The 16,359-nt window shown below is 45.8% G+C and overlaps 2 protein-coding genes across 4 annotated transcripts; both read left to right on the forward strand.

The window, feature by feature from the left end:
• Positions 1-193: 193 nt before the first annotated feature.
• On the forward strand, positions 194-4,548 carry LOC142999102 (sialic acid-binding Ig-like lectin 5). Of its 2 annotated transcripts, none has more exons than XM_076148521.1 (8): positions 194-357; positions 1,248-1,652; positions 1,904-2,215; positions 2,326-2,589; positions 2,849-3,121; positions 3,387-3,489; positions 3,573-3,738; positions 4,002-4,548. In XM_076148521.1, exons 1-8 carry the CDS (start codon positions 237-239, stop codon positions 4,170-4,172), a joined length of 1,815 nt encoding a protein of 604 aa, XP_076004636.1. In that variant the 5' UTR covers positions 194-236; the 3' UTR covers positions 4,173-4,548. The 2 variants fall into 2 exon arrangements, with proteins under 2 accessions (XP_076004636.1, XP_076004637.1); XM_076148522.1 differs by having other exon boundaries at positions 1,251-1,652.
• Positions 4,549-4,909: 361 nt separating this feature from the next.
• xrcc1 (X-ray repair complementing defective repair in Chinese hamster cells 1) lies at positions 4,910-15,792 on the forward strand. Of its 2 annotated transcripts, none has more exons than XM_076148560.1 (17): positions 4,910-5,378; positions 6,175-6,267; positions 6,445-6,552; positions 6,650-6,808; positions 6,915-6,992; positions 7,078-7,198; positions 7,448-7,548; positions 7,704-7,866; positions 7,990-8,233; positions 8,418-8,534; positions 11,507-11,588; positions 11,671-11,776; positions 13,337-13,382; positions 13,799-13,935; positions 14,197-14,287; positions 14,393-14,468; positions 14,731-15,792. In XM_076148560.1, the coding sequence occupies exons 1-17, from the start codon at positions 5,328-5,330 to the stop codon at positions 14,836-14,838; spliced, it is 1,881 nt and encodes a 626-aa protein (XP_076004675.1). In that variant the 5' UTR covers positions 4,910-5,327; the 3' UTR covers positions 14,839-15,792. The 2 variants fall into 2 exon arrangements, with proteins under 2 accessions (XP_076004675.1, XP_076004676.1); XM_076148561.1 differs by having other exon boundaries at positions 13,340-13,382.
• Positions 15,793-16,359: the final 567 nt, after the last annotated feature.

Consider the following 16,359-nt stretch of genomic DNA (forward strand, 5'->3'; position numbering starts at 1 on the left):
GTGACTCATCTATTGTCATGGGTTGTCTCCTAGTTTTTTGCTGAAGTCTTTCCTTCCCTAGCAAAAAATTACTAGTTTACCATTCTGCCTATTAAGTGTTCAAATGGATTTAAACACGTTGGAAATGAAATTATGAGGTTAGGATAACCCAGCGTGATGTAGTGAAGGAATACAAAAACATAACTGAGATATTGGGAGCTTTTATAGATCCATCAAGTAGACATACAATCGACACAATGAGACAAGCCAACTTCCCCTCTTCACTCATGTCTTCATCCTTCCCTCTGTCTGAGCCGGCAGAGCAGGTTGCAGCCATGCATGTGGACACAGTTGTTCTTGTGTATCCTGTGGTTTTTGGTGAGTACTTCCATCCAACATTTGTAGTCTGTGTCATACCAGTGAAGCAACAACAATAATTATGCAGAAATGTTCTTCATGTTGGTTGTACTGTACTGTAGGTTTTATCTCATAGCTACTGATAAAAAAGACAATTGTGTTTGGAAACCCAAACATGCATAATTCCCTCCTGACTGTCAGTCTGTCTGTCTGCCTGCCTGCCTGCCTGCCTGCCTGCCTGCCTGCCTGCCTGCCTGCCTGCCTGCCTGCCTGTCTGTCTGTCTGTCTGTCTGTCTGTCAGTCAGAAAAATATCTCAGTCGCAGACCTTGATGATATTATGTAGATGGTTTGATCCAGAGAGAGCTGATTAGATTTTTTTTTTTTTTTAGATTTTCTTTCGTCAACATTGTGAGAAAGGACATTAGTTCATATTTTTCTTTCTTTTTTCTCAATTAAGACACCAATCTTGATACCTGTTTTTACCAATTATTGCCTGGGTACCAACACGTCAGGCCTTGATCAAAAGCAGCAGTATAAAGAATATGCTCAGACGGAATGGAATGCACCATTAATGTTCATGATGAACATCAAACATTAAATTGGTGAATGTTTGATTAGATTTTGGCCCACATAATATAGTGAGAGATCAAGTCATAGTAGATAAGCTGAAAGTGCACAATGCCTCCTTCCCTTTTCTAAAAATATATCTGTTGCAACATTTTTCTGTGTCATGCTACACATTTTCAAACAATTCAGTGAGACAAATAAACAGATTCTCATGCCAATCCAAATGTGTTCTTTATGATGAGTACTTTAAGATCTGTCATGGGATTAAACAGGGTAAATATTTGTCCGAGGCCTCATTCATCAGATTTCTATGTAATGGTCAATGATTCCTGTTCTCAATCAGCAGCAGCCCTGTGGAGGGGGGCCCAGGCATTCTCTCCTGTGCCCTCAGTCCCTGACAGGGTCTCTGCACTGGTGGGCTCCTGTGTGGTGATTCCCTGCTCCTTCACCACTCCACCTGCTTGGTCTCTGAAGGGGAGGAGGGAGAGAATGGACGTCAGGCTAAGGTTCAGGGGTGGAGGCCATCTCTTCCCTCTCCGCAGCACCGCTTTTAACAGTGAGGACAGGGATCAGGTGAGCAGGGATTTCCAAGGCAGGACGCTCCTTTTGGGGAAAATTACAGAAGGAGATTGCTCTGTGAAGTTTGAGAGAGTCAGAGTGGATGACTCACATGTGTTTGAGATCGCTCTGAAGGGAGGTGGTGACTTACTCTGGGGGAAACCAAGGAGCTTCAGTCTGGATGTTTTGGGTAAGTGAGTACAAACAAGTACAGATACTTGGCAAGATGAACAGGCCACTCTGAGAAAATCAAACAAAGTAAAATAACGGAAATTTAATTAAAAATAATAAATATTTCTTGAATAGGAGATAAGTCACAACAACACAAAAAGCTAAAAGGATATATCAAGTGTATAAAATCAGCAGGACCATTTCATGGTTCTCTTACACTCTATCGGTGACTTAAACTGCAGTGATGACTGCCATTTTCCTCTCTGACAGTCACTCCTGAGGCTCCAGTCATCAGCGGCATGTTGTCCGCCACAGAGGGACAGCTGGTCACCGTCAACTGCACCATCAGATATCCCTGCCCCTCCAGACCTCCTGCCCTGCACTGGCACTGGGAGAGAGGAGCCCAGCTGAACAACAATGAATCTAGGGAGGTATACACAATCTACCCAGAGGCCCATATGCCGATGTTAGTGACCGCTCTGACCTTTATTGTGTCACATCAAGTAAAACCTAGGCTCAGGTGTGAGGCCACCTACCCAGGAGCCAAACCCGTGTCTACTTCAAAGGATCTCCATGTAACCTGTAAGCAGAGTTTTGACTCTCATCTTTGTGTTTCTTGAAGACAATTTTTTTGGTGGGACATGACTTTAAACTGCTTTTTCTCATTCCACACTTCCCTGGATACTCCATAGTTCCCCCTAAAGATGTGCAGGTTCAGGTCCAGTCCTTGATTGTGCTGGAAGGGGCTAATGCGTTGTTGGTGTGCTCATGTAAAGCCGACCCACCTGTGTCAGACTACCGCTGGTCCTACAGCCAACACGGCCGCACGGTGCACCTCCACCAGCACACGCACACAGTTCGGGTGTACAACGTCACCCGAGACATGAGGGTCCGCTGCTCAGCACGGAACCTGATTGGCCGAGGAGAGTCGCGTCCCACTGCTTTGAACATACAATGTAATACTCCGGAAATACAGCTACACTCTGATGTCTGTACAAACATTTTTACAGTGTGCATAACGTCTCTGTCTCTGCTCCGCTAAAACCATATATCTCCATGTATCTCTGTGGCCCATATGTGATCTGATGTTCACACAGTTTAGACCTCAAACATTGTTATCTGGAGAAATTTGGCGAGGCAGAAAAGAAATGCATGACTGCTCTTTTTCCTCACAAACTGTATCTCACCTCCCCCTCTGGGCCATCTTGCCCTTAGATAAGCCAGTCATCCACCGGCTCTCCTCCTCCTGCACTATCAAAGGATCAGAGGTGCTGTGTCGGTGCTCAGTCGACTCCAACCCCAGACCAGCAGTCACCTGGAGCGTTAACGGGACTGTTCCACCTGCTGATTACAACACGTCAGCAACATCTCGGCCTGACATGATGACAGCTTTTCTGAAGGGCCTCATGGACAGACCCATGAGGGTGATCTGCTTTGCTTTCAATGCTGTGGGAAATGACTCACTGATTCTGCTGCAGGAAGAAGAAGGTTTGTTTCGAGCACCTTTGTGACCACTTTGACCTCTAGTTTGTGCATCTTGTACAACTTAAATCCGGAACATTTGAGTTATAATCCCTTACCGCAAATGAATAATGTTACTTACACAAAAAGACCCTGCTTACTTGCTTGTATGTTTTGGGCTCAGAACTTATTCAACCATCGCATGTATTGGTGGATGACTTTGACAAGTAACAAAGAGTAGTTCTGAACCACCTACCATTTATCAACCATCTCATGTCTTTGGTCCGCACAGTGATGGCGCCTTTGTTGTGGCTGGTGATACCTGCTGCGTCCATCTTCCTGCTTGTTTTCCTCCTCTCGCTTCTTCTCTTCTGCTGCTGGAAGAGAGCTGGGAAGTAAGTGTTCAGTGATTCAGCCTGTAACTCTCCACTTCATCGGTCACAAATGCCAACTAATCACATGCTTCTGCTCCCGTCAGACCTGTCCTGAACAGATGTCCAGCTGTGTACCCTGGAGGACAGAGCATTTATCAAGACCAGGCGCCGCTCTACATTAACTGCAATGAAGTCACCCATATCTACACCAATGGCAGCTACCAACTCGTCTACCAGAACTGCACTCCTCTTTTTGTCCGCTCCAAGCAGGTATTTGAAAAAGCCTTTATATCTGCCACTGTTGCTGGCGCTTGGATTCAACCTGCACAAATCTTGTTGCGCTGCACTCATTTCCTCACTCTGTTTAAATTAAGCCTTTTCTCATTAAGTAAGAGGGAGTTTTCCAACATTGTAACATTGTAACCAACATAGCAATCAATCAACGTTTGATGTATCACTGTGACTTTATGTTAAGGGTACATGTTGTATCACAGAGTAATCCCTAAAAATTACTGACACCTGTCCCTTTCTAGAGCCATCCATTTGGGAGAAGGGGTGGAGAGAGGCGAGTTGGGGAGAGAAGAAGAGGAGGAGAGGGAGGAGGTGTAGAAAGACAAGGACGCTTGGAAGCCAGAGCCACCAGAGAGTTGCAGAGCACTGCTGTGTCTGAGCCCGAGGCAGCCATTTACCTGGAGATCCTCTGAGCTCTCTGTGGAAACCTGTCACATTATGATATATGTGGTAACAATCATTTGTTATTCAATCAGTGAAAAAACAGCTTATAGTAATACACATGTTTATAGAGCACAGTTTTCAGGTTATTGTATACACATATGAACTGTGTGAAATTGGTATTAGTACTATATCTCTCTTTAATCACCGAATACTGAACTATTTCTGTCTTTTTAAACAGCTGGTCTGTGCCTCCGTACTGTTATTTGTATTTGTGTTATTTGTACATAAAAATGTGAAAAACTTTGATTTAAAAACAAGATTGTGTCATCGTAAGTGTTTCTACAACATGGACACTTGATTTTACTTTGAGTAGATGAAGTCTGAGTGATCAGCTGCTCCACATGCAAGTTGTCATTTTGTTGTTTTTTCCACAAAATCCCGATTCTTTTTTTGTCTTTTTGGCTTTCATTTGCCATCTAATATTCATTTCACAGAGAGGACTGCTTGTGAAAAAATGATATCTGGAAATAATGAGAATAAGGAACTGCAACAATATAATCCGATGCTTGATATACATTTCTTCAAGTGATTATCGAAAATTTCCTGTAAAAATCTAAGTATCTGTAGCGATTTGATGACGCTGCAGTGTGATGTCATACAAACACTCACCTGTAGGAAGAGAAGGAGCGTGGAGCCGGTTGGTGCTACAATATTAACACCAGTGAAGAAGAAAGTCGCATGACGCTCATTGGCTGTGATGCTAGCAGTCGGAAATGATGTCATAGCGCGACACAAGTCAGGCTTTTGGTGGGAAAATGAGTTCATATCCCGACGCTTTTTACATTAAAATTGAACGCGTTAATTTGCATGATCTGGTGTTTACATCGGCACGAGACTAAGCGAGTATGTCTGAAGTACATGACACACACAGACATCCGTGCATAAGAGCCGCGTCCGTGTGTTAAACAACCAGGCAGGGGAACTACTCTGTGTCTATTGTCTGCTAGCATGCTATTGCATTAGCCACCCCCTGGTTTGTTGAACAAAAACAAAGTTTTCGCGGTCCAGTTGATGACACTGGTGGCAGTCCGGTCGGATTCTGCGCTTTGGTGGCTCGCCAGTTCTGGTAGGCCGGGTTAGTTTCACTCCACAGAGGCTAAACGCGTGGGTTCATCTGCAGCAACATGCCAGAGATCAAAGTCAAGCACGTCGTGTCCTGCAGCAGCGAGGATCACGTAAGTTTCTACCCTGGCACTTATATAGTTATGTTTTAAAGAGAAAAAATAAGGAAAGAAGTAGTCTATTTGTTATTGGGGGCGCCACTGTGCAGCCTGTGGAGACAGCTGCGTAAAGGCTCTTATGGCTGCAGGGGGCGCTGTGCGTGTGAGCCATCATAACCGCCCCTCTATGACACCGGAGCAGTGCTAATCACTGCTTTGGTCCAAACTATGATGCTAAATCCACTGTGTAATTCATTTATGAAGGGATTACCCGAACAAAAAGCCAAAATGTTACCAAAACAATTGCCACAAAAAAAATTTCGGCATGAAGTACCTATCTATATCAAAATAAAGTCATGTTTTTTTGTAACGATGGGTAACTGCTTCTCACCTGTACATGATTTGTATTTGAACACGTTGGGTTTTGGCTGAGATTATACATTTTAGATGTAATTACTACACAAACACGCTGTTTTGAGGCTTTGAGGAACAAGACATACTTTTACTTTGAAAGTCTGTACAGTTGTTATCCAAAACAAAAATACGTTCAATGTGTAAGTAGAATGGACATCAGCATCTGAAATGTCTCCATCATCTTCTTGAATGGAGGAAATTTGAATGTAACAAAGTTTATTTATTTACTCAAGTACGACAGGAAGCTACATAATCCTATAATGCCTCCACACACACACATGTTGAATTGGCCTCCATTTAAGATTTGGTGGCATCTCCCTTTAAGCACAGGTTTCCTTTAAGTGAGCATCTTCAATTTGTGTTACGTGCCACTTATGTCGCCATTAATCTACGACAGACGCACAAAGCTGACAACCTGCTGAGCTCCGACACCTACAGGAAGTGGAAGGCAGTCAAACCAGGCGAGAAGCAGACATCCGTCATCCTCCAGGTAGACGCACAAGGGGGCTCAAGGGACGTCACCATATTCTCTGTTTTTATAAATATAAAGTTTTGACTGAACTGGAATGTAGTGGAATACTTGTCATACAGTAATCGTGTTAAATGGATGATTCGCTCCATACATAAGTAATGATTTGTGAGGCTGTCTTCTTTTCTTGGCTCTCAGTTGGAGAAGGAGGAGCAGGTTCACAGCATCGATATTGGGAATGAGGGCTCGGCGTTCGTGGAGGTGCTAGTGGGGAATTCGTCCGCAGTCAGAGAGCAAGACTATGAGGTACCAAGGCCAAACCAACCAGCGGATCTGCTTCAGTGCATTTACTGATACTCAACATTCTAATATGATCTCTGGATGCTGTTCTCTGTCCTTTTAGGTTCTCCTGGTTACGTCCTCCTTCATGTCCCCCACAGAGAGCCGCAACGGCACCAACACAAACCGCGTGCGCTTCTTCGGCCCCAACCAGCTGCAGAAGAGCCCGGCGCAGGAGAAGTGGGACAGAGTGAAGATTGTGTGCAGCCAGCCATACAGCAAGGTAGAGCAGCTGTGTCCCGGGCCTGGACTGAAGGTCTGAAGGCTTCAAAGTTCATATGTTCTGCTTCAGATGAATTAAAAGAGGAATTTGTCTTCGCTCTCTGTAGATCATAGCTTATGGGCTGGCCTTCATCACGTTTCATTCACCACCAGACAAAAATGATCCTTCTCCTGCGACCCCCCCGGTGAGGACTGAGGACCTATTTTATAGAGAAATCCTACTTCACAAAGTCTCTAAGTCTCTAAATCATTCTTCTTTCCCGGTATAAGCTGACGAAGCTGGGTCAGTTCAGGATGAAGGACGAGTCACCCTCATCCGGCCCCAGCATGCAGCCCGGCAGCCTCTTCTTCAGCCGCGACACTGCGACAAAATCCAGCCCTGCACTCAAAGGTAAAGCCCTTTAGTTTGCTCCGACTGGCTGCTGAAGCCAAGTTAAATTCTTTTGGCTCCCTTTAATCAAATAAACTTTATTCAAGTTGAAAAATGAAAAGCCTCCAGAGCCGTAGTAAAGTTTTATTAAAAGCTGCTCAACCGCCTCAGGAGAGAGGAGGAAGGCTGTGATTTATAGACTCATTTGTCATAACGGTGCTGCTTTGTTCTCATCAAGCCACTCTTCTGTCTGTCGCTCTTTATTCTCAGCGTCTCCTCAGAGTGAGAAGTTGAGTTATGCCACCGCTGCCCTGCAAGCTGGCGGAGGCGCACCCTCCTCAGGCACCGCCTCCAACTCTGCCACCACACAGGTACGGACGTTCCACTCCTCGTCTGAATGTGTGTCTGCTTCCACAAAGCTGCCTCTGCGTGTTCCAACGTCTCCCTCGAGCATTTGTCCTGATCGGTGAGGATGAAAACAAAAGAACCACCTTGTTCACTTGTTTTTTGTTCTGTTTCCTCAAAGCCACCGGTCAAGAGAAAATTTGAGTTCAGCAAAGAGCGCCAGGCTGCTCCGGGTCCCCCTCCCTCCAAGAAATCCAGCCCAAGTGTGTCACCCGAGAGCAAAGCCGTGACCCCTAAACACAAGCCCAGTCCTGCCAGCGCGCCCAGCCCCAGCACGGCCAAAGGTGACCTACGCATGCACGCACGTTTGCTCGAAAGACTCAACTTTGAATGCAGGGTCCGAGGTCTTCCTGCTTACATTGCGTTGGAGGAAGTGTTGCCGACTTTTCATAATTGTCTCCCCGCAGCCTCGCCAGCACAGAAGTCCCACGACAAGAAGAGGGAGAGCCAGTCTAAACCCGAGCCTAAGCCTAAGCAAAGCAAGCCAAAGTCCCAGAGCGCGGAGCAGGTGCCTTCCAAACGCATCCTGGAGGGGGTGGTGTTTGTGCTCAGCGGCTTCCAGAATCCCTTCAGAGGGGATCTGAGGGAAAAGGCTCTGGACATGGGAGCCAAGTATCGGCCCGACTGGACGCCAGACGCCACACACCTGATGTAAGTGCTAGTCCCATAATTGCATAATCATAAAGCTGAGGTGCTGAGGGATCCTTTCCACTGCCTCCCTCCCCTGAATCTTCACTCTGATTGCTTCTAATCTCCCGCTGCACGAGCACATGATCACCCTCGTCTGCCTATTGGGTTAGCACCATAATGTCTCTCTCGACCCTTTGACTTCCAGCTGCGCCTTTGCCAACACCCCCAAGTACAGCCAAGTCAAATCAGCCGGGGGGATGATCGTGCGGAAGGAATGGGTGCTTGACTGCCACAAGAGGAAGCAGAAGATCTCTTACAAGAGGTGAGCCAGGAAGCAGATTTGGATTTCCAGTGCCTTGCTCAGGGACAATGAATGCTTGGTTTCCTCCCAGAGGATCTTGCTGAATTAGGACAGACTGCGTGATGTTCATTTTAGTTCGTTTTTACACCAATAATCCAGATCTCCACCCGCGGGTATGACGGCCTGCATGCAGCACTTAACTTGATTGAAGCCTACAGAAACCCCTTTGACAGCAGCAACGCCCACCCGTCAGAGAGAACGTTGTAACCTTGAGCTGATGCCGGCTGTCGTCATAAATTCACGCCTGCCAGTTCCAGCAGCCCTCTGATTACATGCGTCATTACAGGGAGGGCGCTCCTCGTTATTCTCCGTCTGTTGGATAAAGAACGATAAAATTCTCATCCCGGGCAAAGTAGGATCCAAGTCAATTGGAAAAGTATGTGTGTTACTTCCTCCCTCCTTTATACTGTACCTCCGTCTGGCCCGGAGGAGGAATCTGTTGGCTACCAATCTTAGCGTGCTGGGTTATCCAGTTTTATCGCATATGTCTTAGTCTCAGGACTGTGGTGCCATCACAGCGAGCTCAGATGCTTTGTTATGGTGACGGATGAACAGTGTTTTGCTGAATAGCCCAGAGTGAAGGTGAGCAGAGCCTGGATGTCTCAGCGGCACATTCCACCAACAGAAGAGTTTTTCTTTGCTCCATATAGTCATTTATAAAGTGCTCGTATGCATACAGCCCATAGTTTTCCAAATCTTCCTTCCAAAAAGTTCCCAGCAGGATTTAAACATCCCCCCCCCCCCCCAAATAGGCATCTGTACCATCAGTCAGTTGGTGAGTTGTATTCTTACGCAGATCAGGACCCAATTCATTTACATCCCTCCTCATTGTGCGTCTTGGAGGAAGTCAGGCATTTTGACACATCTGGAGAAGAGACACAAGGTGTACCGTACAGTTAGGATGTGACAGGATTCACCTGGCAGCTTCAGCCAGTAGTATGAGGCGGGACAGAAAGCTGGAAAGTAATGGAGGACGGTTAAATATTGCAAAAGGATATTCAATCTTTGCTATTGGAGTGTGTGCCATAATTCTGTCAGTATGCGATTGTGGTGACGGCCTCAGGTTCCATCCTCCTCCGCGCCCCCGTCACAATCATCCGTCCCCCTGCCCGCCATTGTGCCGCTCCTTGGAGTGCGCAGCTTTGATGATCTATCTTTTATTTAACAGCAGCATCTGCCATGGGTAATTAAAGCGACCACTTACTTTGATGATGACAAGTACCCAAACAAATTACGCACACGCTCTCAAACTGTTGCTTCGTTACTAAGCGCCTGCTGGCAAATGCTCTCCGTTCAGCGAGTTGCCTTGCAAGCAGCGCGGCCTCATATCCGCGCTGGATGTATTAATGAGATCATCCGCCAAGCGCCCCCCCCCCCCAGAAACGCTGTCATTATTTAGCGTCGTTATCCAATCAGTGAGGCTCCACAGACAGGAAGCTCGAGAAAGCTCGAGCGTGCGTGTAAGTCGCAGTAAAATAGTTCTCAAAGTCTTTTTCTCGAGCTGAACTCCTTTTAAGAAGAAAATTTACTGCTGACTGTGAAAGTTCCAGTATTTCATTCTCTTCCATATGGGATAAATCCACCCTTAGAGACTCTTGACACTCTGCGTTCAGGTCATCCATCAGTCTCCAGCAGGGTCCGCTCTTGTTCCTCTGTGATGTCGGTGTCGTGTGGCGACGCGGCGCTGACGTCCGAAACTCAGTCTGCCCGTTCGGCTGCCTCGCTGTACAGCAACGATGTCATGCTCGTTTATGTCGGATCCTTCTGCCCTCACCGATCAAAATCTGGGACTGGGGGGTATTTAGTGTCCTACTCAGGTCTCAAAGTTCGCCTTCCACATTCACCATGCTGGAGGATCATAGAGCCGCTCATAGGCAGATTAGGTTTAGTGGGTAAATTGCTGTAGTAACCCCATGAGTTAAACTGATCTCCGTCTGATTTCTATCAACTCTTTACAAGCAGTAAGTGCAGCTTGTGGCCCCTTTAGGTAGGAGTATGCTTGACCTTTAATTTCTCCACACACTCTCTTGACCTTTACAGAAATCCTTACAGATCGACCTTTATTACTCCACCAAGTAGATTGTGTGTGTGTGTGTGTGTGTGTGTGTGTGTGTGTGTGTGTGTGTGTGTGTGTGTGTGTGTGTGTGTGTGTGTGTGTGTGTGTGTGTGTGTGTGTGTGTGTGTGTGTGTGTGTGTGTATCAGTGGTCTGCCATGTTAACCTTGCTGGACAGATGATTTCTAATCAGACGGCGTCTCGGTGAAAAAGGATGTTGTACTTGTCTCAGAGTCATAAACATTATAAAACAGTTCTCAGAAGTAACTTTGAAACGACAACGGCTATTTCTTCACATCTCAACTCGGCTCAAGAGCCTTTTCACCGAATTGCACTTCTCCTCAAAGCAACACGAGAGGATTAAAGATGATTCCCTCGTGCAAATGTCATCAATCTTGTTCCGGCTGTCAGCTTCTGATGATGAATAGAAGTCATAAATGGGGATCTGTTTTTTAGCAATAAAGCAACAACTGCCCCCAATAAACCACACAGCCATTATTTATCCCAATCCCACTGGAATACAAAAAAAGCTATTTATTTCCAATTTACTCTTACAGGACCAATCAGACCCGAGCTGAAGCTGTATACAACTCAGAACACAACACACTCGACCTGAATTCATAATAAGCTTCGAACCAGCAAATTAAAGAATCAGTCAGATTGGTTTCACTTAACTATCTACATTTTAAAGTATGTACAACTCTGTGGAGAGAAATCTAAACTTTGTTCCCAACCTGCTTGTCTCTTGTGGCTTCAAACATTGTGCAAGTAAGACTAACAAGGAGCAAGATTCATTGTGTTCTCTTCCCTCTTTGCAGTGACTCTTAATCATCTTGACACGTTTTTTGTTTCCCCCTCCTCCTCCTCCTCCTCCTCCAGGTACTTGATGGATGGAGCAGAGTCCAGCTCCGAGAGCGAGATGGAGGTGGACGACGAGAGCGAAGAGGAAACCAGGACGAAGGTAAAGTGTTTCCCGTCACACAAAGCCGCAAAAAGTGACGGAGCGATTCACCCGTTTCACCCTCTGAATGCTCCTCTTCCAGACTCCTCGGAAGCAGGAGACACGTGTCACCCCAAAGAAGACGCCGCAAAAGACAAAGGAAGAGGACGAGGACGACTATGGAGGCTCCACCGACGTAGACGAGCCAGGTGTGTGCTGAGCTCATTACCGTCTTTGCCTATTCGAAGACCACAAACCTCTCTTTTTGATTTGACAGGTAGCTACAAGGCGAGACTAAGGTCGTCTGTCCATGTGTGACAGACACACACACACACACACACACACACAGGATGAAATGATAGGGAAAGAAGTGGCCTGTCCTCCTCTTGAGAAGGTGAAATGGAGGAAATGGAAGAATGACAGCAGAGATCAAAGAGGCACTTCAATTAAAGGGCTCAGGCAGAAAAGAAGCAAACCAATGTTCTCCAAGTGAAATCCTCCTGGTTGTCATAGGTTACATCATGTAAGCTGCTTGAATTGTTCTCATGGGATGTTTGCACAAAGGTGAAGTTTTGTAACACCTTGGATTTTATTGCCTCCTGCCTAAATATTATTTGATCTTATATCTTTATTACCCTCTTTGACACGACCTTTGCTAAAGCTCATAAAGGAGGCCCGGGTTCTACTTCTCCCTTCTTTTTTTCATCAAATCATTGGTGATTCTCTGAGCCTGCACATTATGCCTCACTGTGGTTGCTCTCTTTAACAGGAGAGCTGAGAGAATAAAGAGTCACTCCTCCCGGAACACAATAGAGCAGCGTTTCTATTCGTCTGCATGGGAAAGGTCCTAGAGCTGAAGTGTGCACGGCTGTGAGTCATGGGAAGCGACTTGTTGCCATTAACTCAAATGAATGGCGGTGGAGAGCGTAGCACTGGAGCTGAAGAGGGCCAGATGAATTGAGAGGAGCAGAGGGAGGACGCAGGGAGCACAGGGATTAGACGAGAGGGATCACTTTTATAAGCCACTTGAAAAAGGGAGGATGGCGGAAAGGACGAAGCGCACAAACAACTCTAAGGGAGGCGGAAGACGGGGAGGTGCAATCGCTGTGAAGGGACTTGTGCATGATTCTCATTTGTATGATAATGCGAGGCCAGAAATAAAGCGGCGGCGTGCATTAGTGAGCCGACGTGCGTAACACTGACCCGCAAAATGCAAACAAGGAGTTTCAATCAGAAGCTTCCTCCCTACACCTCCCAGTCTCGTCTTTGAGCAGCTGATGTCCTGCATGTTCCACTGAAATGACCTCTTGTTTGTACTGCTGCCTCTCAGCGCCAGAAACCCATATTGTCTCGGAAAACAAATGTGATAATACAGGAAACTCGATTATACCCCTTCACCGGTCACGACCAGAGGTTGAAAGCTGAACAAAAATCGCTGTAACATTCAGCAGAAGCAAGGTGCTCCAAAGAAAACGATTTATGTTTCACCTCTGATGCAACGAGGACTCAAAGCTTTACACAAAAAGATGAAAAGAAAAAGAAAAAAGGCCGGACATTTAAAGAGTTTAAGAAGCAATTAAAGCTTCACATTTATTCACAACGTTAAAAAGAAATGGAAAAGATAGACTTTCATAAGCATGAACATCGCATACTAAGAATAAAATGAAGCTTTATTCAGTCAAACCTTTCAAATAAATCACAAAGTTAAGATGAAATTGGTTTTTGATTTTAAACCTGTTTTCTGACTTGACCTGTTTTCGTCTTCACAGCAGACGGTGATGACTCTGCTGCAGACACAGAGGACGAGCTGCAGAGGTGAAAGGAGACGCTCTCATTTACACGCTAGGTTGTTGAGTTGCCGAATTTAGTGCTGAAACTCTGCCCCGATTTTCCACTTCAACTTGGATTATGTCTGATTGGAGCTCGATTTTGTACTTCACCGTAGCAACCAGTCTGCGGTTTCTTTTGTCATCTGAAACATGATGTGGCCTCCAGAATTCCAGAGTCACAAACTCAATCAGTGAAGGATGTTTGAACTTTGGAAGAGTTCGGCTTGATGAAGTGACAAAACATTAAAGTTGTGCAGCTCCAAAGGGGTCTGATCCTGATTGATCCTCATAACAGCCACGAGTAATCTTATTCATACAAAGACACAAGTTTAAGTAAGGGAATCTATATACGATCAAAGCCTTGCCGGCTTCTTTGCAACAGTCTGTTTGTCCTTGTGAAAGGGTGGAGAACAAGAGCAGGCAGCAGAAGGCGACAGGAAGGAAAACGGTGGTCAAAGAGGAGGACCCATACGGGGGCTCAACCGATGAAAACACAGACGCTGAGGCTGAGGAGGAGCACCCCATCCCTGAGCTACCAGGTAGATGTCCCCACCATGTCCCCCCTATGTCTCCACCATGTCCCCACCATGTCTCCCTCTGTCTGCTCCTGTTCATTCTTTCTTTCTTCATCTTCCTTTGCTGGTTGAGAATCAAGCAGCTTTATTGATCTCTTCCTGTCTGGAATGCTACACACATACAAAAACTCATTTCGCTGCACTGATTGGACTTTTCTCAGTCACAAATTGTATGTTTGCCATTTCCCTCCTTGTTTTTCTCACCGTCTTCTTATTTCCCTCTAGACTTCCTGACAGGAAAACACTTTTTCCTCTATGGTAATTTCCCCAACAACGAGAGACGCCTCCTGCTGCGGTACATCGTTGCCTTCAAAGGGTGAGTAAGGCGGCTTTGTTTTGTAGTCGTGTGAGTAACTTAGTTTGACTTTGTTGTGGGGATAAATGCAGCGCCTGACTGCACCTTTGACCGTCTCTCCATCAGAGTGATAGAGGACTACATGACGGACAAGGTGCACTTTGTGGTGACCAGCGATGGATGGCAGGACTCCTTTGAAGACGTGAGTTAAGGCCTCTCTTATAGGAAATATGGCTGAGCTTAAAGCCATAAAGGACTCTTAGAGCTCAAATCCTCTCTGTCTCTCTGTCTCCCTCCCTCCTGCCCTTCCTCCCTCTCTCTCTTTCTCCCTCCCTCCTGCCCTTCCTCTCTCTCTCTCTCTCTCTCTCTCTCTCTCTCTCTCTCTCTCTCTCTCTCTCTCTCTCTCTCTCTCTCTCTCTCTCTCTCTCTCTCTCTCTCTCTCTCTCTCTCTCATCCAATCACAGGCCTTAATGGAGAATGGCAATCTCAACTTTGTCAAACCCGCATGGATTTACGCGATCAACGAACGACAAAAGTTGCTGCCCTACCAGCGCTTCACTGTTGCCTCTTGAAAAACAAAACGGGAATCACACACGCACACACACGCACACACACACACACATACACACACACACACACACACAGTGAGGAAAGCCATAGACGCATTTGTATCATTTTATTTTCCGCCTCTGACAAACAAAGCAATAGTCCAGTTATAGTTGATAAATCCTCCATTTTGACTTTAGACTTGCTTTCCTCTAAATGTCTTCAGTCGTCCATTAAAGAGATTAATTCACAGCAGATGTTCTTCTCTGACCTTTTGGCCAAAATGGAAAAAATGTTTTCTATTTAAATAGTTTCCCCGGAGGTCAAAGGCAGAATTAGGTTTAGGTTGTTTAAATAGTTTTCTTTTTCTTGGATTGTTCTTCAGTTTGGCCAGGGAGTATCATCATCATCATCATCAGTAGTGTGCAGCTCTGCCTTTGGTTTGGGGGTGGAGCACACACTTACAGATTCAGGACTTGTCTGATTTCTTTATTTAGTTTGGTTTCTGTGCTGCAGTTCGGTGATGTTCACCTCTGCTACCTCAGGCTCCGTCTAGAAATGAGCTCTCGCGCATCCTGACTGCCAGCAGCACTGATAACACTCTGACACGTGTCGCAGGCAGACTGTCAAGAGACCAGCCAGAAGTCAGGAGAAAACATCCAGTTATTTAACACAGGCAGCCGCCATGGAACGCATGAGATATCCAAGTCCAGGGACCGGGTTTTTCTTTCTATTTTGTTCATTTCTGAGTGGTGAAGTGATTGATTTGTGTGGAGTTTAATGAGTCTTTTGTTCAGATTTTATTCATGTTGGCAGCGCTGTGAGAGATGCGTTGTCCCGACTGCATGTGAGGCTCACGGGTCGTACCATCGGCTGTTATCCGTTTGTTTGGTCATATTTGGCTTCTTTAATTCTGATATCTGTCTCTTTTTCTTTCTACTTAATTATTTTGTCTAAATAATAAATGGATTTTTAATTAACGGAATAGCAAATTTTGATTCATTAAACTGTCTTTGTCCTTGGCTGCTCTCATCCTTGACTAACTGCAGACAGTTGCATCTGCAGCCTGAGAGCCACTCTGACTACTCTTTTCTTTCCATCTCTGTTATAGCCTTTCCCTCCTTCTCCAATTTACCTCTTCTGTTTTGTGCCCTGAAGCCTCTGGATCCTCTGCTCTCTAGTCACGGGGACATTTGAAAGATGGAACGTGTATTGGGGAGCGGGAAAAAGAGATCGTAGGAAAATCTCTTCTTTTTCATTGTAGGTGTCTGTTCATCCTGCTGCTGATCATCTTCACAAAGACTGACATCCACCTGGAGGAAACTGGTTCAATTTCAGCATACACCTGACATCAACCTGTTTTTTCCCATCTGACATGTCTGATCTCTCCAGGTTCCACGGCTTCTGCCTGTTTCCCGTCCAATCAGATTGATTTAATGAGCCTTAATTCACCGTTTTGATCACAGTGAAGCTTCACGATGACCTTGACTGACAGTCCACATCAATGGCATCCTGATTTCATTCCGCTTCTCATCCTTCTAATTACT

This window comes from Genypterus blacodes, unplaced genomic scaffold (assembly GCF_046128005.1).
Source record: "Genypterus blacodes isolate CSIRO-AG114 ecotype Tasmania unplaced genomic scaffold, CSIRO-AGI_Gbla_v1 ptg000040l_1, whole genome shotgun sequence".
Classification (NCBI taxonomy): domain Eukaryota; kingdom Metazoa; phylum Chordata; class Actinopteri; order Ophidiiformes; family Ophidiidae; genus Genypterus; species Genypterus blacodes.

What these genes read in the sequence shown, in the direction of transcription:
- LOC142999102 (XM_076148521.1), top strand. Translation starts at nt 237, where the DNA reads ATGAGACAAGCCAACTTCCCCTCTTCACTCATGTCTTCATCCTTCCCT. An exon ending in AAAGGATCTCCATGTAACCT is followed by an intron (nt 2,216 to 2,325) that starts GTAAGCAGAGTT and finishes GATACTCCATAG; the next exon opens with TTCCCCCTAAAGATGTGCAG. An exon ending in TGCTGGAAGAGAGCTGGGAA is followed by an intron (nt 3,490 to 3,572) that starts GTAAGTGTTCAG and finishes TGCTCCCGTCAG; the next exon opens with ACCTGTCCTGAACAGATGTC.
- xrcc1 (XM_076148560.1), top strand. Translation starts at nt 5,328, where the DNA reads ATGCCAGAGATCAAAGTCAAGCACGTCGTGTCCTGCAGCAGCGAGGAT. An exon ending in CACCGACGTAGACGAGCCAG is followed by an intron (nt 11,777 to 13,336) that starts GTGTGTGCTGAG and finishes TCGTCTTCACAG; the next exon opens with CAGACGGTGATGACTCTGCT. An exon ending in CCCCATCCCTGAGCTACCAG is followed by an intron (nt 13,936 to 14,196) that starts GTAGATGTCCCC and finishes ATTTCCCTCTAG; the next exon opens with ACTTCCTGACAGGAAAACAC.